Source organism: Thermobia domestica, chromosome 10 (genome assembly GCF_964235325.1).
Source record: "Thermobia domestica chromosome 10, izTheDome1.hap1.1, whole genome shotgun sequence".
Taxonomy (NCBI): domain Eukaryota; kingdom Metazoa; phylum Arthropoda; class Insecta; order Zygentoma; family Lepismatidae; genus Thermobia; species Thermobia domestica.
Window position 1 is genome coordinate 266,168,065 of NC_137463.1, and position 23,591 is coordinate 266,191,655.

At 36.0% G+C, this 23,591-nt stretch overlaps 1 protein-coding gene across 1 annotated transcript in view; it reads left to right on the plus strand.

Moving 5' to 3' along the window:
• Positions 1 to 19,219, plus strand: part of LOC145662219 (uncharacterized) — a 71,655-nt gene extending 52,436 nt beyond the window's left edge. The window contains exons 6-7 of the mRNA XM_081727553.1: positions 1,676 to 1,848; positions 18,134 to 19,219. Coding sequence (XP_081583679.1) covers positions 1,676 to 1,848; positions 18,134 to 18,290 — 330 coding nt within the window. The 3' untranslated portion in view covers positions 18,291 to 19,219. The remainder of the gene's footprint in view (positions 1 to 1,675; positions 1,849 to 18,133) is intronic.
• The last annotated feature ends 4,372 nt before the right edge of the window (positions 19,220 to 23,591 follow it).

Consider the following 23,591-nt stretch of genomic DNA (forward strand, 5'->3'; position numbering starts at 1 on the left):
TATCTTAGCTCGTGCCAAGTGAAGTTTGTGGTGGACAAACACCGTGTGCGTGAGTTTTCTCAGGGTTCTCCCGTTTCCTCCCACTTTATTCATTCAACCATTTCCTTCATATTTCACCATCTCCTTTAGCTTAGCCGGCATAATCGTGGGACATAGAACTTAAAGTTTTTATTTAATTTTCAAAGAAACTCAACTCCCCTTCTGAGGATTGAGAGTATTTAATACGGGATATAGTTCTTCTAGTGTGACACAAATCCTGCTCGAATTTTGTCATATTTAGTGTTCCCATCAAGAATTGAATCCAGTACCGCACGTACAGAAAACATGTATGTTAGCCACTTAGCTACAAGGGAGCAAACACTTGCACTACTTCCGATATATTTTTAGAAACGTCAGAGAACTTCAAACTTACAATGTATGAGGGGGGCAAAAGAGTTGAGTTGAATTGATTTTAGTTTAGCGTCCCTTTCAGCAGCGAGACTATATGAGACGTGGACCTAATGATTAACGTGGAATCCGAACCACATGAGTTGCCGTACTTTTTTTTTTATTTTATTTTTTACAAAATGCTTTCAGTCTCCTTCAAAGTACTCTCCATTAAATGCGATTCATTTCTCCAGTCTTCTTTCTTATTTTTTGAAGCACCTTTGGAACTCCTCAACTTTTATATCGTCCAGTACCAAAGGCGACCATGTTATGGTTTCCAAGAAGGGGCAAGTATAAGCGACATTTCAAATGTAGTCTCAAACTTTGCGGTAACTATTCTAAAACATCTATTGGGTTTTCGATCTTCCGACGTACAAATTTCTCTTAAGGGGGGCGGGCGAGCGCCCCACCTTGCCCCTCCCCCTGATGGGCGCCCTTGTCCAGTACGCTCTGCGAAGTTCTCTTTACAACCCCTACAACATCAAAACGCTTTCCTTTTAGATTTTGTTTAGTTCTCGGAAACTGTCATCATGTTGGTCAAAAAATTTGGATCACTTTCAATCTGATTTTTCAAGTCCTGACTCAAATTCAGATGAATGTTTTCGATCCTGTGTGAGCAGGCGCGAAACGAACTTGGCGGAACACGTCTCATTTGCAAAACCTCACGCTGGCACGAGCTCCAACTCGCTCCTATCTGCTTTGAAATATCATTGATTATGAAATGACGATCCTAGTTAATTTTTTGGCAGATTTTGTCAATGTTTTCGTCGTTTCGAAATGATGAAGAGCACCTAGAACGAACATGATCATCAACACTCATCTCACCACACTTAAAGCGCCCAAACCACTCAAAAAATTGTGTGCGGTTCATACTGTCCTTAAAAGCCTGTTGAAGCATTTGGTAAGCTTTTCTTTCCGATTTTCCAAGTAGGAAGCAAAAATTTCAAACACACTCTTTGTTCTTTTGAATCTGCTGTAACGATTTCGCAGGCGCCAAACGAAAACAGTTGAGAAAAATAATAATACGATCAAACGTTAACCTCCTACACTGACACCGCTTCAGCAACTGATTTTGGAAGATTTCTACTAGACCCACCTAGCGGGAGAACTCTCTACTACGCCTAGGAACATCGGCGCTCTTTCAATCCGGCTTCTTTTATTATGTGCAATATAATCATATGATTTAAGAAAATAATATTAAAGAGTAAATCAAATTTTGTTTTTAATCATTGTTGTTTGTCTACAACAGATTGAATACATTGTATCCTCCAGAAGGCTGATCATTCCATGGGAAGCTGACGCCATAATCAACGGTTCAATTGCTGTTTGGTATCAGAACCCTGTTGATGGGCATAACCTTCATTTCATTCCAGTTAGACACATAGCGAAAGGGGATTTCGAACCGTACAACGAGACCCTAAGGTAAGCTAAATGAATAAATATCTAGGTAATATAATTGCCCAATGTAACAAGTATTAACCTATTGCTATTTGTTGCCGTAAGAACAATACTAAACTATAGTTATGCTGTATATTCGTTATATTATTTGAGAAATTAGATGATATTGAAAGCAATTGAAGCTGAGAATTCCATAAAGAGATTGTTTTTACAATATTTTATTAAAGTGCAAAATGGTTCGCCCAATAAAGAACTTTTCAGAAAATTGGTATAATGTGATGAAGCTGAAGTACGAGACTTACGGAAATAAAGATAACATTTGCACGTTAGGATTAAAATGTGTAGCATGGTTGGCAATATTGGCAGGAACCTTGATGCATTTATGACAAAGATAGAGATTTGAGAGTGACTTATTCAGTGCAGTGATGACATCTCGTGGGAAGATTCCAGTGTGTGGGATTTTTAACATTATTCGAAATGGAAAAAAGAGAATTTTCATTGAAATTGGGAACATACAGGGTGCACATGAAGTTCCTACCTGATAACAAACATTAATAACAAGTAAACAAAGAATGATAGAAGCATACGATTTGGAAACATCGTTTGTATGATACTTCAAGATATACGTCTGCACGGGCTCGGGCCGAGCCCGTGGGCCTACAAAGCCTATATCACTTCGGGCCCGGCCGGGCTTGGGCCGTAAATTTTTAAATATACAACAGTATTTCTCGGGACTTTTCGGGCCTAACTTTGTAAAGATACTGTACAAATGAAAATTACTGGATGTCTCCAACTAGTGCAGAGCTAAAAATTTAATCTCTTAACATTTTTTGCCTAAAACCACTTTAAGGGGGTGAAACCAGGGCCTATAGTAGCAACAATTTTGGACATTGAAAATATGTTTAGGAAGAGGAAGCAACTGACGTAGAGGTCTGAATTTGTTTGTGCATATTGTAAAACTCTGTCCCATATACTTTGTAGGTAGAGCGTTAATAAAAAGAGTGCTCGGAATCGACTCCCACTACCGGCTTTTATTACAAAAATTCCACTATAAACAGTATTTTACAAAAATATTACAAAGATAATTTCCCTTTACTTGTAAGGTAAGATAGAGGTAGTCTTTGTCCGTGAGGTCGCAGACAAGATTTCCACAAAGCCCCGAAGCAGGCTAGGTAGAGTGGTGATAAGGATCCCAAAGCTCCGAAGCAAGCAGTGGGTTGGTTAGGTGGCCACTAAACCCCGAAGCAGGCTAAGCGGCTGAGGCTGGGATTCACGACAAAGCCCCGAAGCAGGCTAGGCCAGGAGAAAGGAAAAGCCAAGAGTCCCGAGGGAGCTAGAGGCCTGGGGTTATTTTACTGCTAATGTTCCGAAGGAAACAATAGGAGGGGCACCAGAGGACTGGTACAAGTTTGTCGTTGTCCACCAAATTTATACAAGTCCTCAGACGGTGGCAGCGCTGCTGCCCCGTCGTCGTCGTATGCTTCGTGGGAGGAGATAGAAGTCCGTCGTCTGCAGGTGATAGTGGATCCATCTGGTGTGTAGAATCCTCTTGCAAAACCATGTGGTGGTGTTTGTAAACATAAGCGTGAAGTTGTTTGTATACAATACCATGTGGGACATTACACCCCCCTGGCTTGTTTAAAAGAATATTTTTCTTCTTGTGGAGGTTGTAACACTAAGGGATGACACACACAAGAAAACAGTAAAAACACTGATAACACTGAAAAAAATACTTTTTTGAAGCACTATTAAGGTAGTGGAAGAAAGCACTAAACAGTTATTCCCTAAACACAGGCCGGATCGGTGCATATTACATGACACTTCATTTCCCTCGAGGAAGGGCTGTTTTAAGCTTTGGCGTTAATATACATATATTAGCTCACTAATGTTGTCACGTGTTGAAATCTGTGAAACCGTTTGTTCTTTAGTTGCATGCATGATATTAAATGTGTTCGTTGGAATTGGTGGAGATATATCTAGATGAGATCTGTTGGATATTTTTGGTACCGAGCGAAGACGGCGATATAGTATATATAAGATAATAAGAGTTGCGAATACTAAAAAGGTTGTGATTATGACAGGGATATAAAGTTGATTTATATTGGAAAGTTCGTGATGCAAACGGCGTGACTTCTTGGTCAGCCTGCATAAGGTGTAATGTTTCTAAAAATATTTGCACTAAACCTATATATTTAAATAAAATAATCCAATTTTTAAGTGCCAATGATGGTGATAATGATGGTCCTTTATTCCTGGACATCCTGTATAAAATAACAGCGATTATGATTTTTGGAACATCCTGTATAATGTTTATGTTACATAACGTCAGTGACAATATGTAGTCCAGAGTGAAAAAAAGAAAAAAATAATCTAGGAAATGAAGAATTATAGATTAGTCGTCCTTGTACAGATCATTTGCCTTTTAAATGCGGAAATGAAAATCTCAACATTCTATTCATTCAACGAAAAATAATGAATCAGAATAGAAAACGTTTGTATTGCAATGAAAAATGTTTTTATCTGTCTGACTGCTTGTCTTTGTGTTTCTTCTTCCGAATGATGAGTACTATCTTTATTTTCAAAGTAAGAAGTGAGAATGATTAAAATGTTTTATGCTTTACAATGTTCCTTGCCAATTGAGTTAAATAATTTAGATGAGTTTATGTTCTAATCCTGTTCTTTTGTTTCCGTGCTGCCAATTGCAAGAAGAGAAATATTTAAAAGATGAGCTATTCCAGATCCTTTCGTGTATCTTTCGTCTTGCTTTCTGCAGTAGCTGTTTTTTAAATGTCTTCGCTCGTGTAGAAAAAATAGCTAATTATCCTCTTGCTGATTATCGTCTGAGTTTTCATAACACGGTTTAATTCTGTCTACAGAAATTTCCTGTATGGGTTGACGATATGAATCAGGAAACCTGACCCTATAAAGGTTTTGATCGATTCTTCCGAGTATTTCTACTGAACCTACAAATTTAGATGAGAAACTTTCTGGTACTCCAATCTGACGGTTCGAGTAGAATACAAGTACTTCTATCCCTTGTAAGTACTTTATACTTAACCTCATAATATTTCTTCTGCTTCTTATAGCTTGCAGCTAGGTTGTCCTGCACAATTCCCCGTATTTTATGTTCTTTGTCGACACATAATATTAGAGTTGACGCAAGGGCAATATCAGAAATGGTCTTAGGCTCCGTGCATAAGGAAAAAACTTGAATACTTGGTTGCAGCCTGGACGAATGTATTAATTGCAAAAGTTATATATGAGATAAGCTTCGACCCTATGTTTCGACTTTCCTGTATGAAAAATTTAAGAGCATTCTGTATAATTCTGTGGAATGTTTCCACTGCACCTAAAGTTTTACCATCATATGCTGGACAAAAGTTAAATTCAAAGTTGTAGAACTTTGCTAGGTTTTGTAGTCTCTTAGTATTATGTATAGGGTGTCTATCTAAATACAAGTATGAAAAAGCTCCATATTTAAGAATGAATTATTATATAAGAAATTGTTCAGTTTCGTCACTGTGATGTTGTCTACCACCTTGGCCACAGAAAATCGAGAGGACATTTCAATAGCCACCAGCATATGTTTGATATTTCCTTGTCCGACCAGGACTTTTCCAATTGAATCATACTGCCACGCAGTAGCGATAGGTGTCGGAGGATGATGGAGTAATTGGCTCGATGGCTTGGTTGGTAACTTCTTGAGTTTTTGGCATAGATTGCACTTCCTTATTTTGTTTTATATAAGCTTTCATGTTAGGAAAATAATACCTTCTGAGTGCCGATTGGTACGTCTTAGTATATCCGAAACAAGGCGCCAATGGGTTGTTATAAATAGCATCAAAGCATTTACTTAGTAAAAATTTTGGTATACAGAGCAAATATAGCAATCCTAATTGAGGACTTTCTGAGTCCCATATAGCAATCCATTTTTAAGACAAAAATATTTCGCGGCACGGAGTGTAGACAATTTATTAGGTTCTTTAATTTCCAAGCCAGTGATGATGTCTGAAAATAAAGGGTCCTTCCTTTGCTCTTTTGCCAAATTGGGTAGTGTCATGGGTTGGTCAATTTGAAAGGTGTGTTCCAATGAGTGAGAAGCAAAAACTTTAGCGTCCTCCGTGTCCAAAACATTATTAGTTTCGTGTTTTTCGTCCCGTTGTATGTCTTGTTTCTCTTCTAAACGACTAAAAGTATCTGCAGGATGCTGTAAACTTTTACTGTGGTGAATTTCAAAATTATAGTCTGCTAAGAATATCTTGTAGCAAGTAAATTTTCCTACCTTGTCGGGCTGCGTGTTCAATGAAGCCAGACATTTAGCGTCTATGAATAACTTGAATTTTCTATTGAGTAAAAAATATCGAAATTTCCTAAGGACGTATATTAAGGCATATAATTCTTTTTGCCATGTTGAGGCCCTTCGCTCGCTCTTGGTGAAGCGACGACTACAATTAAAAAACAACACATTCTGATTAGTTTTAATGTTATAACATGCTTTAAAAAAAACGCCTGCTGAGATTGAAGATGCATCAGAGTACACTGAGATTTCTAAGGATGGATCGAAATGAAACAAAAATGGGGTCTGAATAATATTCGTTTTAAGTTCCTCAAATAACTCGTCATGTTCAGTTGTCATCTTAAATTTTGAATTCTTTTCCAAAAGAATTTGAAGTGGTTCCTCTTTCTTCGTAAATTTTTTATGTGTGCCCTCAAATAAGAGCAAAGTCCTAGGTTGGCTTCTTGAAGTTCCGTACTTTATTGGCAATTTTGGGAGAAGTTTTGATCTCTTTGCCGCTAACTGTAAATGCTAAGACATCCAACTTTGAGTATAGTAAGTGGGTCTAGCGAGTAAGTGTTCATTGACTTGGGAATGTAGATCAAACAAAAGGACAAGAGTCTCCTGCATGAGTTGACAGCTGAAACAAGAATAAACATGACTTAATGGGTCTTATGAATAAAGTGGAGCAAGGTGAGCGTGCTTCAGTATTTGTGGAGTTTACTCCTTTTGGTATGAATAAAGAGGAGCAAAGAGAGCATGCTCAGGGAGAGGTTACTCAGTGCTTGAGCATGGTCTGAAAACTATCGAGCATGCTCACATTTCATATGAGTAAAAAACGAGTTCGTGCTCGCACTTCGGAGTACTGTCTCCAAAAATCTGGAGTCACCTCATTAGCTGACTCAAGCCGTGCAGTGAAGGTGTGTTGTGAAAATGGCTGCATTCATGAATTTACAACGACGTAAAATATACAAGGAGCGCAGAAACACGTGGGAAGTGGACTATAAAACTCTGTATCGCTTTGATCAAGAAAACGTGAACTGGTTTTCCTAGGTGCAACAATGAAACTAGAGGCGGGGCACTTACTAACGAACAGAGAATGCGAATTTTTTTTAAGATATTTGAGTGATCCAGGGTTTCAAAGTGGGGTAGGGGAGGATATAGGTGTGGATCAGAGTACGGTGTCCGTGACATTTGCAAATGTTCTAGACAAAATAATCGAAAAGGCTCCCCTGTGGATAAAGTTCCTAACAACTGTTGCTGAACAGCAGGCAGAAATGAATAAGTGGCGCCAAAAATACAATTTTCCCTTTGCCATCGGGGTCATCGATTGCACACATGTGGAAAACTAAACGACCTCATGTACACGCGGAGGAGTACATAAATCGTAAAGGACGTTTCACCTTGAATGTTCAAGCCACTTGTAATTGTAACGAGGAATTCACGAGCGTTGATGCTTCCTGGCCAGGTTCGGTGCACGACTCCCGAATATGGATGAATTCAGCTGTTCGAGTGGTACAACGACTCACCAAAGGTAGTCGTCAACCTGGTTCGGCAAATAATAATATAAGTAAATCTTGAGTGGTAGTAATTGTTTACACATTAAAATATCTTCAATAATTATATACACTAGTATTCTCACCTTTTCTATCGAAATTACAAGTCGATGATGAGTATAAAATAATTTATTCGTTGATTATCTTTTAACGTATATTCACACACACTGTCTTGCAAGCATACATGTTGATTAGGTATCTATAAAGAACAACATAGCAACCAATTATACAATAATGTATATTTCTTACATATATATTAAAAACATTCTTCTTTTGTTATTTTTTAATTAGCATTATATCAAGTATAGTGCTTGTATAGAAGCACTTTCTGCCCAAGATACAGATAATTATTAAACGATACAAAGTATCTCGTTGTATAAAATGTCGCCCGACGATGGGACTGAATATAAAAGTTACAAGCGAGCTTGGCTTTTATATTTAAGAACCACTGGTCCGTTTATAATAATGGTATTACATTAATTATGTCCTTTACATTTTGATCGCCCCTCGTATATAACTTCATTAAGTTTCATATATATAGATACATTTATAATAAATCTTTCATTCCATTAATATTTATCTTTTATTACAAAAACGTCGTCGCGTAATAATATAATCAATGAAGGGTGCGAAGTCAAAATCGTAAGAGGCAAATTACCTTTTAAAACATAAATCACAATGATCAACAATTTCAATCATTATTAAAAACGGTGATGTTAAGAAAAAATGTTTGATCTTTCCAGGGCGCATTATATAATAACTACATTAGATGATATTTTAAAATATACATTGTATCAATAAGGCGTCAGAATACAGAAGAATCTTATTCGAGTAATATATAAGGTAGCGCATAAAGACAGTCGTCGAATAATTAGCTTAATAGAATGAACCTTATACTTAACATAATCTTTGACAACAAATTTTCAACACAAATCCATATAATATAAATAACCTTTGCTTTTAATCAATTATGAATCAAATTATAATTCTTCACATTAACAAGAGAGAATTAAAATCATTTGAAAATTATCATTGGTTAATGAGAATTAAAGAAAATTAAATTGAACAAAAATAAAATAAATATTCATGAGAATCTATAGCTGATATGGGTTTAACCCTAACTTCATCAACTGTAGTCAGCTTAAATTCGTACTCGTATATGGTTCTAATAAAGTACATTGTACTGCACAATCGTGATTATGTCCCGTATTGTTATTCTGTACAAGAATTGTGTTATTCTCTTGATTTTGATGCGAAGTGCCATCTCTTGAACTACGATTACGTCTATCCACGTAGTTTACTGTATTCCTGGAATTTCGCCATGTATTTCGTCTATTTTTGAATCTATTTTGGTTATATGGTCTAACATAAGGATTGCCACGATTAATTAGGTTAGGTGGATTCCCAACATATCTTTGCCTATTTTGCTCGTTCTGATTGCTTAAATTCACTCGATTTAGGTTGTGTTCCGTATCGTTCGCATTACGGATATTTAGATTACGAACAGGTACAAGATGATCTGAATTGTTTTTAACTTTGCCTAATCCTGCTTGATGATTCTGAGCGTGGTATTGAGTTTCATAACATTGGACAAGCATTAAGAGGTGATTAAAACTCATACACTGGGTAGAAAACAAGATCTGTTGTAGTTTAAACGGTAGTAAATTTCGAATTGATGCAATTACTCTAGATTCCGATTGCAACGGATTTACGACTTTTAATTCGTTATATGTATTTACAACAAAATCAACAACAGATTTGTGCAAACGAGGATTGAAAGGTTGGTTTCTAATCGTGGCATCTCTGTTTGCAAGCAAAAAGTCATTTTCGTAATTTGCAATCAGCGCTGCTTTAAATTCCTCATATGTATTGACGTGATCTCGTACTGCTTTAAACCATAAAGAACATGGTGGGAGTAATAAATGAGAGATTAGTTTCATATACTGCGATTTATCTATACACATTATATTGCACTCATCCTGAAATTTTTCTAGGAAAGAGGTAGCATTTTCGTTACATTTACCACTGAACTTACTCATAGCACGTATTTCACTCATCTTTACACTTAACTTTACCTTTCTTTCACCATTCCGTGTTCGTGTTGAGTGACAATTCCTACCTACTGCGTTATGTGTAGTTCCACCATCTCTTTTCCGCCCATCTGTTTTCCTTGGATGAATTCCTTCCAAAATAATGTCCTCATCGGATGGATTACTTGAAGAAGAGATAACGTAAGGTCCACGTTGATCTGCTGCGGGTGAATGCGAGGTCATCTCTTGTGAACAAGGGAACTCCAAACGATCATTAACCATATTGTTGTAATATGTGTTGTCCTTAATCTGTAACGTCCTGATTTCCTCTTGTAAGGTAGATATCAACTGAGTATTTGCACGTATTTGGTTAGAATTATCCGTGACCTGAATCTTTTGTTGACGAACAGAGGATTCTATTACTTCCAAATCCTTTTTTACACAATTGACTTCTTGGATTATATGGTTGTAATTATCCTGGCAATCTTCAGATACTCTTTTTAGCTTTTCATCAAACTGTAATGTGATGTCTCTCACCGCCTGGATAACAGATTGTTTCGTCTCTTCGGATGTCTGCTCCAATCGTCTACTTAATTCCTCATACTGTTTGCTGGATTCTTCGGATTTCCGCTCCAATCGTCTACTTAATTCCTCATACTGTTTACTGGATTCCTCGGATTTCTGCTCCAATTGTCTACTTAATTCTTCGGATTTCTGCTGCATCGTCTGCTTTAATTTTTCCGACATCTGGGCTAAATTTTGCTCCAGTCGCTGTTCTTGTCGCTGTAAAGCCATTAAGATTTTGTCTTCTAATGTCAACATTTCGGGTGCAATAGGAGCTGTATTTTGTTCGTTGTTACCACTGTCAACAGTTTCTTTCTCCATTGCCTCACCAATCATGCTTGTTCTTGTGATTACTCTGCCACTTCTAAGAATAGTTGTGTTCGTATTCATAAACCTTCTTACTGAGGTAACTTCACCCTTACTTTTAAACTTCAGGATATGAATTTACAAGAATCCCGGGTGAGGTAAACCAAAAATTTTACAACGACTCACCAAAGGTAGTCGTCAACCTGGTTCGGCAAATAATAATATAAGTAAATCTTGAGTGGTAGTAATTGTTTACACATTAAAATATCTTCAATAATTATATACACTAGTATTCTCACCTTTTCTATCGAAATTACAAGTCGATGATGAGTATAAAATAATTTATTCGTTGATTATCTTTTAACGTATATTCACACACACTGTCTTGCAAGCATACATGTTGATTAGGTATCTATAAAGAACAACATAGCAACCAATTATACAATAATGTATATTTCTTACATATATATTAAAAACATTCTTCTTTTGTTATTTTTTAATTAGCATTATATCAAGTATAGTGCTTGTATAGAAGCACTTTCTGCCCAAGATACAGATAATTATTAAACGATACAAAGTATCTCGTTGTAGTGGTCATGACAGAAAATAGGTCAGGAGCCTTGCTTCTGGGCGATTCTGAATACGCGATTGCTCCTTGGCTTATGACTCCTTTCCAAAATCCAGCTACAGAAGGAGAAAGAGAATTCAACAACTGCTTCAAAGAAGAACGAGTTATAATAGAAAGATGCTTCGTCAAGTCAAGCAGCGATTCCCTATAGCCTACTGGAAAATAAAATACGATTGGCGACCAACAAAAGTGCCTTCGGTGATTCTAGCCTGTTTTGTCCTTCATAATGTGGCTAAATATCTGAAAGACGGCGAGTTTTACATTGTTGAGAGTGTGTTTGAAGCCTATGACGATATGGAAGAGGATAACGAGGGCATCCCGCGCGTGAGACAATGTGGGCAACAAAGGAGAAATGAAATTGCCAGGATGATAGTTGGTCATTAAAATGTAAGAACTTTCATGAAAAGTACAGTTTATTTACAGTAGTAGTTTGTCAAATACTTGATATAAAATATTCATGTTATACTACAGACCTAGTAATCCTTATAAATCTTATAGCATCTATGAGGTTTTATAGAAAAGTTCTTTTTTTTTTCATTTATGTCTGTTGACACTTCTTAAAATAAATGACAATATATGCTATTCTTTTAAAAATAATATAGCAGAAATAAGTGCAGTTGCAGACTGCTTGCTTCGTCGTCCCAGCGCGGAGTGGAGCAACCTCTATGAGCATGCTCGGCTTCTGCAAGAGTAAGCTCTCAAAACTATTGATAGTTTTTATTCATACGAAATTTTTAGAGTTTGCTCACGAATAGACCATGCTCACCTCAAGTGAGCAGAGTCTAGGCTCCATTTTATTCATACCACCCAATATCATTAATATAGCAAGCAGTAAGAGCAAAGAGTACTTACCGACCTTTTTGTCAAGCGTCCATTTTAACTTTCCTCGCCTTCTGCTGATAGCGGCATTCTTCACCAGAGCTACTGTGGGTGTGATAAGACAGTGTAACAACTAGAGGAAGGAAACGAGGTTGAGAGCCTTGACTGGACTAACCATTCATCCTACTTTATTTTACTTCACAACAACAAATTTCCAGTTGAATTTATAAATAAAACATCTCCTAGAGCAGCGTTTCCCAACCGGTGTGCCGCGGCACACTGGTGTGCCGCGAATGGGTCGCTGGTGTGCCGCGAGGAAACGAAACAAATTATTCATTATATAGAACCAAATTGCAAGACAGGAAAAATGTGTATTTGTATTTCCCATTACTATGAACCTCTACAATGGAAAAAAATACCGTAATTGTAATATATTATTGTACATAGATTACTATATACTACATAGATTGTATTTCGAGAACAGAATTTTATATATATTTAAAAATTGTGACTATATTAACCATGTTAATAAATTAAAAATTTCACACTGTGTTACTTATCTGTACATTTTTAATGTTGAAAAATGTATTTATTACCATTGTATTTAACTTGAAATTTTAAAATCTCATTCTATCCTTTCGACAAAGGAAACACTCATACAAATTACCAGGGTTTGTTGTTATTTAGTGATCTTCCTTCTTAGTGAAAGGTTGGATACAATCTTCGAAAAAGAAAGTGTATTTTAAAAGCCTGAGTCCTATATTTCATCCGAGTCCTATAGAATTGTTTTCTATTTTTGATTAGAATGAAAAATAAGCATAATGATTTACGATGGGAGGAAGCCAGTGTTCGAGCTTTCTTTTCTGTGAGAGAAAAAATACGATGGTATTTTCTATTTACAAATAATAATAATAATAATAATAATAATAATAATAATAATAATAATAATAATATCTATGAGTGTGCCGCGAGAATTCAAGTGACACCCGTAGTGTGCCGCAAGTTGAAAAAGGTTGGGAAACGCTGTCCTAGAGTATGACGTCATTACTGAATACTTTGACCCCCTTCTGCTCAAAAACACAAAAAGTGCTTTGTTGTGTGTTATGGAATACTAAAGGGCTAATTAATCCCAAAATTTCAGATTTTTTATCCAGGTTCATTGGAGATGTTGGACAGTGAAACATGCCAAATTGGCATAATTCCCCAACTTTGCGATTTTTTCAGGCCTTTGGAAGCAGTTACAGGCTTGTAAATTTTTGTGTATTAACTTATGACCCCGGACTACATACACACAGAAATTCATACCTCTACGTCAGTTGTTTCCTCTTTAAAAATGTCTTCAATGTTCAAAAATGTGCTACTGTAGGCCCTGATTTCAACCCTTCAAGTTGTTTTAGGCAAAAATGTTAAGAGATCAAAGTTTTAGCTCTGCACGAGTTGGAGGCGTCCAGTAATTTTCAATTTGGTAGGACAAATACATGCTGAGATATTCAAAATAACGTAAATGCCAAAAATCGAAAAACTCAAAATGACGGCAGCCGTTGTGTCGCCATAGGATGTTCTAAAAAATAATTAATTTTGGTTTTGAAGTACTCTGATATACGTTAAACATTCATGAAAAGAATAGATTTTTTGGAGATGGTCGAGCGGCACATGCTTGATCTTTTAGAATGAAGTGACTCAATTGCAAAATTAAACCTCTAATTGCTGTAAATAAAAATATAATTTAGAGTTAATTATCAAGTTTCTGTAATTCGGGCTTATTTTGGGGTCATTTGATTATCACATGAGCTCTGGCAGGGCTCGGGCCTAAATGCTAAGACATATTTCGGACACGTCTCGGGCCTCACATTGTAAATTCCCGGGCCAGGCCAGACCCGGGCTAAAAATTCCGGCTCGAGCAGACCTTTACTTCAAGATGTTGCCACAGTCTGTGCTGCCATCTAATGCAGCTGACCGCAGCGCGACTCGCGACAGTCATTTGTTTAAAAATGGCTTTAGCACAGCAGGAAGCGAAGTGTGTGTTGTGGTATCATGAAACAAAATCTACGGTCACAGTTCAACAAACATTCAGGAGAGAATATGGCCAGCAGCCAGCAGGGGTTAAGAGCATAAGGGAATGCTATAGCAACAGGAAGTGTTTCAGATCGTGATAAAAGTGGTAGACCGAGTGTTAGTGAGGAACGTGTGGAAGCTCTTCGTGTTGCTTTAACCCGAAACCCATGGAAATCCTTGCATTGCGAACTCCTTCCTGTATGGTTATGTTAAAGACAGGGTCTACACAATATCTGTCCGTAATATTGCAACACTCAAAAACAGGATAAGGGTCGGAATAGACACAGTGACTCCTGTAATGTTGAGTAACACATGGATGGAAATTGAATATCGCATGGATGTCTTGAGGGCAATCGCGTACGGAGGGGAAGGGCTTATGAGGGCCGGGCCCTCCCCAAAGGGTTCCGACAATTATGTTTGCAATTTTTTCTCGGAAGAAATAGAAGTTGACTTCCATGTACTCTATTTCAAAACGAAATACGACACTAAACACTTTCCTAGACAAACTATGTTCGCAGTCGTCGTCTTTATTCTTTAAAAATATTAGCATTTGAAAGAATGTAAAAATGGAGTTTTCCAGGAATCTCTGCTGTTCAAGGGGAAGAAAGGAAAGAGAGTGAGAACCTATATGCATATGGTGACCTTCAAGTTTTTGTTTTACTATTTGATATTTCAATGATCACAGTTTCACAAATCTTCTTTCACCCAAAGCCTTTGCAGATTGAGCCAGGCAATACTGGAAAGAATCAGTTCCTTTCTAATCTTAAAAGGACGTTCCAAAAAATTACTTTACCTTAGTTGAAGGGTTAAGAGGAAATGGATATATCTGAGCTCAAGAAACTATCGACCTCGACAAAAATAAGAAAACACGTGACCTGTCATCGCCTATTTTGAATCATTCACCGCCGTTCCCAATAGGATTACCTACAACACGAAACCTTCCGCAATTGGCATCAAAGAAAGCGGCGATTAATGAATTTCGATGAATGCTCTGCACTTAGTTTCTTTAACCCACAAGACAAAAAAAAAAAAAAAAGGACGGGTAAAAATAAAGATTTTCCCTTGTTGTTTTGGTTTCATTCAGACTAAAAATATTTGAAGAAAAATTGTTAACAGGAGAGGGTGGAAAACAATAGTAAAGACTTGTAGTGTGTGACTCTCACACAGCAATCTCTGATGTTTGATCAATTAGAACAGTTAAGAAGATTTGCTTGAATTAGGCATGTTCGGGTGTCGAAATAAGAACTTATTTTACAATTGCAAAAAGTCACAAAACGTTTTACAAAACTGGTTAAAGCGGAGAAAAAAATAATTGTGTTAATTTCGGTGATGAAACCAAAACACAACGGAGAAAAATGTAAACAAAATATTACTTCAGAGAAAGACTCGAAAAACGTTTTAGAAAAATCACTAGAACGAAAAGAATACAGTAGTGGTGTTAATTTTGGCGAAGAAAATGTGCAAAAATAACAATCGAGAAACAACAAAGAAATATCTAAGGAAACCAGTACTTCAGAGAAAGATGTGAATATTATTATTATTATTAAAACTAAAAGTTCTGGAGCAACAGACGTAAATATTTGAGTTTTCATTTTATTTGCTGCAAAGTGCATGCTTCTATCATTCATGGTTTTCTTTGTCTTAGTGGTTGTTATCAGGGAGATTTTATGTTCACCCTGTACAGTATATGGGATATTTCATTATATGTATAATCCATTCCCACAAAATTCTTTACGAGCGGGAAGTACACATGTCATCAATAAGTGTTTTGTCAATTTCTAGTCTAAAGTATTTTATTTGCTATCGACGAAGTTCATGCTTATGAGGAATGAGATTTAATCATGTGTGGTTCTTTTAAAAAAACGAAATTTATGCTCTGGTATTTCAAGAAAGAAGAAAACAAAACAATGAACAAATAAAAGCACTGGTGTCTCTGGCATGTAAATTTGGAATGGGGGGACATCAAAGAAATTGATTTAAATGGTACTTCCTAGTCCAAGCTGTTTATTATGTTCGATTCCACTTTTACCCTTCTGCTTACCTTCACGGATCCCCCGAGGTATATCAAGAACTCTGTTATAATCGTTTCACAGCCTGAATATTATATTCCAAATAAAAAAATATTATTATTTATATGTTATTCTATCGTTAGTAAATAATTAAATTAGAATAAAATGTTGAATATTTTGTACTTCAAAATATTGAGGACACGTGTCCCCCCAGTCCCCCCCGCCAGAGACGCCTCGTGAATAAAAGCAAGAAAATAAAACATCAAAAGAGAAAAATCAATTTCCTAACGTTCCATACGAAATGAATCGAGAACAAAACTTTTATAGTATCATTTGGCTCAATGTAAGATGATAATACGAACAAAGGTGTGATTGAGTCACTGCATTTCTGACAACATAACATAACATATACTCGATTTCGATTAAGGAAACTAGTTATTCACAAACTATTTTATTAACGTGGAAGATCCAAATTTATTGATAGTTCATCCAGAAAGTGAACAAAGTAACGCACGGCATACGTAATGTAATCATCATGTATTATTATTATTATTATTATTATTATTATTATTATTATTATTATTATTATTATTATTATTATTATTATTATTACAATGTAGGAAATTAAGATGATAAATAGGATATTTTGCTTTCTGAGATGGGATTTTATAGCGTTTCAGATTGGTATCACTCTTCAGTGCTGGCCTGGGATGACTATTTCACTTTGGCGGTACAACATAGAGTAGGGGAGGAGGGGAAATATATATATATATATATATATATATATATATATATATATATATATATATATATATATATATAACATATATAACTATTGAACCACCAGACTAATCTCGATGAAATTTTTAACATAAATGAGCTTCGGGCCTGGGATGAATTTTATCGTTTCACTTTGACGGTGGCACTTAGGATAAGTTTCATAATTCCAAGACTATGTGACCTACCGTAGTCGGGTCAAGACTTCACTTAGGAACTAATATGTGCGCTAACCAAAATGACACGTTTCAGAATCGTAAGGTACTCACGTAACAATTTTTGTAGAGAGAGTTTGGCTACGGACGTATATTTTGAATCACTCACCAACTACCTCTATACAAATTGTTGCGGAAGTACAGCAGGATTCTGAAACTTGGATATTTGAATAGGGCACATACTAGTTTCTAAGTGAAATCTTGATCCGACTATGGTAGATCCAATAGTTCTGCAGCTATGAACCTTTAAAGCTCATTGTTTCGTTTTTTCTTCAGCTTATAACTCCGAAAGGAAGTATTTGTGTACCCAGGTTGGTTTATACTTTTCGTCTTATCTTGGTGTCAGGAATCACATCCAAAAAGTTGTCGGTGTTGTTTTGAAACACCCTGTATATATATATATATATATATATATATATATATATATATATATATATATATATATATATATATATATATAAATGATGGCTCAAAAGTATGTATACAGTCTCTTACTGATCAGCTCACTGTATTTTATATTATTTCTTATTGTTATCAAACAGGTATATCTAGTTTCTTTATTATTTGTTCTTAGCGTCTTTTTTCTTAACTTAAGCCCGGAATAGTCAAAACAAATAAATCCGTAAATTAGAATATTATACTTGATCAATGCAGGGGTGTATACCTACTTTTGGGCCACCCTATATATATATATATATATATATATATATATATATATATATATATATATATATATATACAGGCGCGTATCTAAGGGGGACTATAGCCACCGCTTGACGCCCAGGTATGCACTGGATAAAATGGGCTTTAATCCTGCTTTACACTGGATAAAGCTGCAAACTATGGTTTAGTCCCTTTCTTGATCATATCCTAGATCCACCACTATATATGTATTTGTATAACCCAGCGAAGCAGGTAATTGACACTAGTATTATATATGTTTTAACTATTAAAGTATAGCCGTTTAAAGTAGATTTCTTCTCTGACTTCTTAAATTAAACTACATGTTCTATAGTAATTATGAACTAGTTACGAATTTTCCTTCATACTTGCGTACATTTGTTTTTCTTCCAGATTTAAGCACACAGGCATATTCAGAGGAAACATGAAACATGATGAAGTAATAAGCATCACGGAATATCCTTTGCTACCACCTGGCCATGAATCTTTGAGTGGTGCGAAACCAATAAAACAAATCCAGCACAAAGCAATGAGACAGGATGACTCGTGATAGATTTTTAGAAAGTGCAATACGAACCTTACTGGCTTTCGTAGAAAATTCACATGGAGATCGTTCCAATCAGAATCAGAGGAATATATGAATAGAAACAACTGACACGGTTCTTTGTTCGTACTAAATAGAGATACTAGAAGTGCCCACAAAGAGAGTGTCATTTGTCATTGAAATTTTAGAGCATGAGCCAAAAAGTTAGTTTTAACATTTTAAAACCTAAACTTTGGACCAAAGTAATATAAATTTAAATAAGAAGAACCATTTTTAATTAACATTCCGTCCATGGATGGGATGTTGGTGATCATGGTAAGTCTAAAACTAGGTGAACACGAGGACATGCAGACACTAGACCATGTGTCCAGTGCAGTGCCGTGGAAAATCAGCGCCCGGGGCGAGAGTATACGACGATGCCCCTTTACATATATTCCAAGTATTTTTCCTCTCTTTTTCCTTTTTCTCTTCCAAATTTTGCGCCCTCCCCTTATTCGGCGCCGGGGCCGTCGCCCCGCTCGGTCTCCCACACACAGCACGGTACTGTATGTGTCATGGACTAGAGAAGAATAAGTACTCCTGAGCAGTGTTGCCATAGTTCTAGCTTTCGAGTGGGCTGAAAAATAGTACCAAATTGAAACAAAAAGGGCTGAGAGCTCTTCCGTGGCTAAGCGGTTAGCGTACGCGCCTTTGGCGTGGGAGGCCCGGGTTCGATTCCCGGAGGGAGCTCATGTGGTTCGGATTCCACGTTAATCAGTAGGTCCACGTCTCATATAGCCTCGCTGCTGAACGGGACGTTAAACTCAAAATCAACTCAACTCAACTCAAAAAGGGCTGAATGCATTATTTTATATTAGTGTGATACATGGCTTTATAACACAAAACTAAAAGAGGTAAAGTTCTAGAACTCTCCCCCTTTCAAGAGTCCAAATCAAGAAATTGCTTTTTTTAAAAAAAAAAAGAAAAGAAATTTTAAAAACATGCAAATAGGATGGCCCCGAACAAGCGTGCAAGTAGATGATACTTATCTCGCACGTAGGAAGTATAACAGAGGCCGCAAATTAAAATTTCCACCGTACTGCTTCTTTCTCCATCTAGCGTCATTTGCTTCCCGATATAGTTCGAATTACGAATTTTCTACATAAAGTTCTTAGCATGATGCGATGCAACGTCACAGAATGAATGTTTAACAGCATCTTTAAGAATCCAACACACAGTATGAATAACGTGAGGTGCAGGAAATGTCTTATTGACACTTTTGAAAATGTGACAAGTATTTGTCAAATGGTGCTGAATTGGATAGGAATGTACCAAATTTTCCACAAAAGGGGCTGAAAATGCCAGTGTGGTGCCAACGGGCCGATGAATGACAAAAAGGGCTGAATTTGGCACAATTGTAGCGAGTGTGGCAACACTGCTCCTGAGATTGTAGCATTTCACGTCTGAAATGGAAAAAATAAAGTCAATGCAATCAGCTGATGCCTTATTCGTTGCTTGATACCAATAGGTCACTAATTTTGGTTGCCATGTATCTAAAGCAAGGTTTCTCAACTTAGGAGTCGCTAAGATAAGCGGAAGAGATAAATATAATTAGAATCTAATACCGGAAAATATTTTTTAAATATTATTTTGAATTTTATTCTGATGGACATATTTTTATTTTTATACATACTGTTAAAGAGCAAAAAATAGGTCTACTAAACATTTTCAACAGGTGCAGAGTTGTTTAAAAATCGATTTAAATGAAAGAGGTACGATATGAAACTAATCAAACTGCATATTGAAATAACAGAAAAAAAATAGAAATGGAACAAAACCTGAATATTGAAATACAATTAAAATTGAAAGCTAATGAGATACCCGAGTATGATGTGATTTTATTAGTGCAAGAATGCCCTGTTCAATCTTCGTGACGCACATTATCAAGTCATTTAAAATAAATCAATAACTTATTTTAACAACTGTCCTAGTTTTTAAACAAAAATTAGAAATCATTTTATTTTGTATCGTATGACCCAAAAGTAAGGTAGTTATGAAGTTAAAATCTTCAAACGGCCTCTATTTTAAAACAGTATGACGGATCATATTCGATATTTGTAATGCGAATGTACTGATCAAATTTGTTTTTAATCCTTTCGCTTTTAGGGGAGTTACTGTATACACTATATACAAGAAATGGATTCTACTATTATAGAAATAGATAGATATCTTGAGATCTCCGCAGTAGGTGTGTTAAAAGTTCCACAGAAGCTGATTACAAACCAGAAATTATAAGGGGATCGCTGGCAAGAGGGTGTGATAAAGTGGAAGTCGTGATACGAATGATTGTTCTGCAATATAACAAAGGTATGCGCGAAGCAGTGTTTTAGAAAGTCATCAAACGGATCGTTCAGAGCACAAGGGATCCAAGTTCAATTATCGAAGTTGTGAGAAAAAAGAGAAACAAAGTTTGTACATCTCGTTTAAGTACATACAGAAGTGAACCCTGGCTTTACACTATAAGAGTTATTACAACATCTTTTAAGCACTAGAAATAGTTTCAGGTAGAGATCATAAATGTCAAATATGCCCAAAATTATCAAAAGTGAGTTTGAATCGTTTGAGCACTGAATTTCCCAAATATGTGATCAGTGTCAAGAATAATGATAAGTGTTTAAGGGAAATGAAATCTTTGAGTTTTACGTCCCACGGTTATGCCGGTTAGGCTAAAGGAGACGGTGATAATGAGTAATGAATGAAATGGTGGAATGAAGAAAGTGGGAGGAAACGGGAGAACCCCGAGAAAACCCACGCACACGGTGTTTGTCCACCACAAAGTTCACTTGGCGGGAGCAGGGTTTGAACCCGAGACCCCTAGCACCAGAGGTGAACGCTCTACCACTGAGCCACCGCGGCCCCTAGTGTTTAAGGGAGTTTGCATGTAAGTTGGCCGAAAAATATTGATATTGTAGGCGTTTAGTAGTAGAAAGCAATTCCGATTTAATACTTTTATTGGATCAAAAGATCCAATATATTTCATTCAAAAATTTTCTTGTGGGCCTTATATCTGGAGAACTACACATAATGTAGCCAAACCCAAACAATCACTTAACTTAGTATGATGTGCTTATTCCGTTTTTAAAAAATTAAAATTTAAAATTTAATTTAATTAAAATTTAAAATTCCGTTTAAAATTTAAGGTACGTTCAAAAATTTTGTGGCCCCTGATTCAATAACTCCAATACATTTCAATCAAAATTTTTCTTGTAGGCCTTATATCTAGAGAGCTACATATAGTGTAGCCAAACCCAAACGATCACTTAACACAATAGGATATGCTTATTCCGTAGAAAATACGAAAACTCGATTTAGGGACCGTTCAAAAATTCTTGTTGCCTCTGATCCAAAAATTATTGACCAAGATCGCAATCTTTCGATCCATTTTTTTTAAAATCATTCTTAAAATTTTGGTTATCTCCTTTCTTTGATTTATTTTTGCTTTTGACAATTCGTTCTATTCTAAATAAACGCACTAGAGTATTCATGTTCATTTGGACTTCAATAGTAATAGTTATTTATTTGGCCCCTTTTGGTATTAAAAACTTGGGTAATTGAACATTTGAACCTCGAAATTTCAGAAGACGAAATTTACATACAAGAAATAATAAGAAAGAAATAGGACCAAGAAAACTTCTCAACATTAGACCATTGTTCATCAAAGAAAAGTCATTTTGGAATACATAATCCAAAATTGTTATATTTGTTGTTGTGTATATTACTGTTTGGAATTTACTATAATAAATTTTATTCTTATTTTCCGAAATCCTTGTATCATTCCGTAATTGCCAAGAAAGTTTGTTTGAACCTAATCAATCACAGTGCACGTTGCATGCTGTGATTGATTCAGATACGTTATATATTTATACAGGTGTTTCCAAACAACACCGACAACGTTTGGCAAGTGATTCCTTACTTCCACCATACCAAGATAAGACAAAAAGTATAGACCAACTTGGACGCACAAATGTTTCCTTTTTCGGAGTTATAGGCAGCCGAAAACACAAGAAAATGAACTTTAAAGTTTCATAGCTCCAAAACTATATGACCTACCGTAGTCGAGTCAAGACTTCACTTAGGAACTGATATGTGCCCTATCCAAAATGACACGTTTCAGGATCGTGAGGTACTCACGTAACAATTTTTGTAGAGAGAGTTTGGCTACGGATATATATTTTGAAGTACTCATCAACTACCTCTATACAAATTGTTGCAGAAGTACCGCAGGATTCTGAAACTTGGATATTTGAATAGGGCATATACTAGTTTCTAAGTGAAATCTTGATCCGACTATGGTAGATCCCATAGTTCTGCAGCTATGAACCTTTAAATCTCATTGTTTCATTTTTTCGGCAGCTTATAACTCCGAAAGGAAGTATTTGTGTAACCAGGTTGGTCTATACTTTTCGTCTTATCTTGGTGTGGTGGAAGTGAGGAATCACTTGCCAAACGTTGTCGGTGTTGTTTTGAAACACCCTGTATATATATATATAAAAGAATGAGTGCACTCATTCATTGGTTCACTCATCACCAATCTTGGAAAGTATTACGATTAGAACTTTAAAGATTTGCATAAATAAACATTCTCCATTTAAAATGGCTGCGTAGCCTAAATAGGAAGAAGTAGTAAAGAGGAACACAGGAATCCCTGACTCCAGGGACGTACGCAGGGGGTGGGTCCTGAGGTCTAGACCCTCCCCGAAATCTTGGCTTTTCTGTAAATTTAGTCTAATTTTAGAGGATGATTTCATAAGTTTTAATGTAATTTATCCTCATATTGAATTTAAACCCTACCCAAAGAGCCCTGGACCCCTCCCGAAATAAATTCCTGGGTACATGTCTGCCTGACTCAATCCAGAAACTGTCTTCTACAAATGCCTGTTTCATTTCGTCAATCGTTGCGACTATGCCCATCTTGCAATCCTTGAGAAAACGTAATGTAAACGCCATATATGGACCAGCTATGTTGGACATCGTTTCCTTTGTCCTTTACTGAAGTGCACGTGGCAATATCGGATGACATATTGCAACACCGTTTCCCAAAAATCCGGTAACATTTTTTTTAAATTTATTACACAAAATCTACAAGTGATAAAGCTGTCGTGTCATATATGTCATATGAAAGAATATCTCAAATATATATATATATATATATATATATATATATATATATATATATATATATATATATATATATATATATATATATATATATATATATATATATATATATATATATTTTTCAGGCAATGCTCGTAGTTCCCATACAGC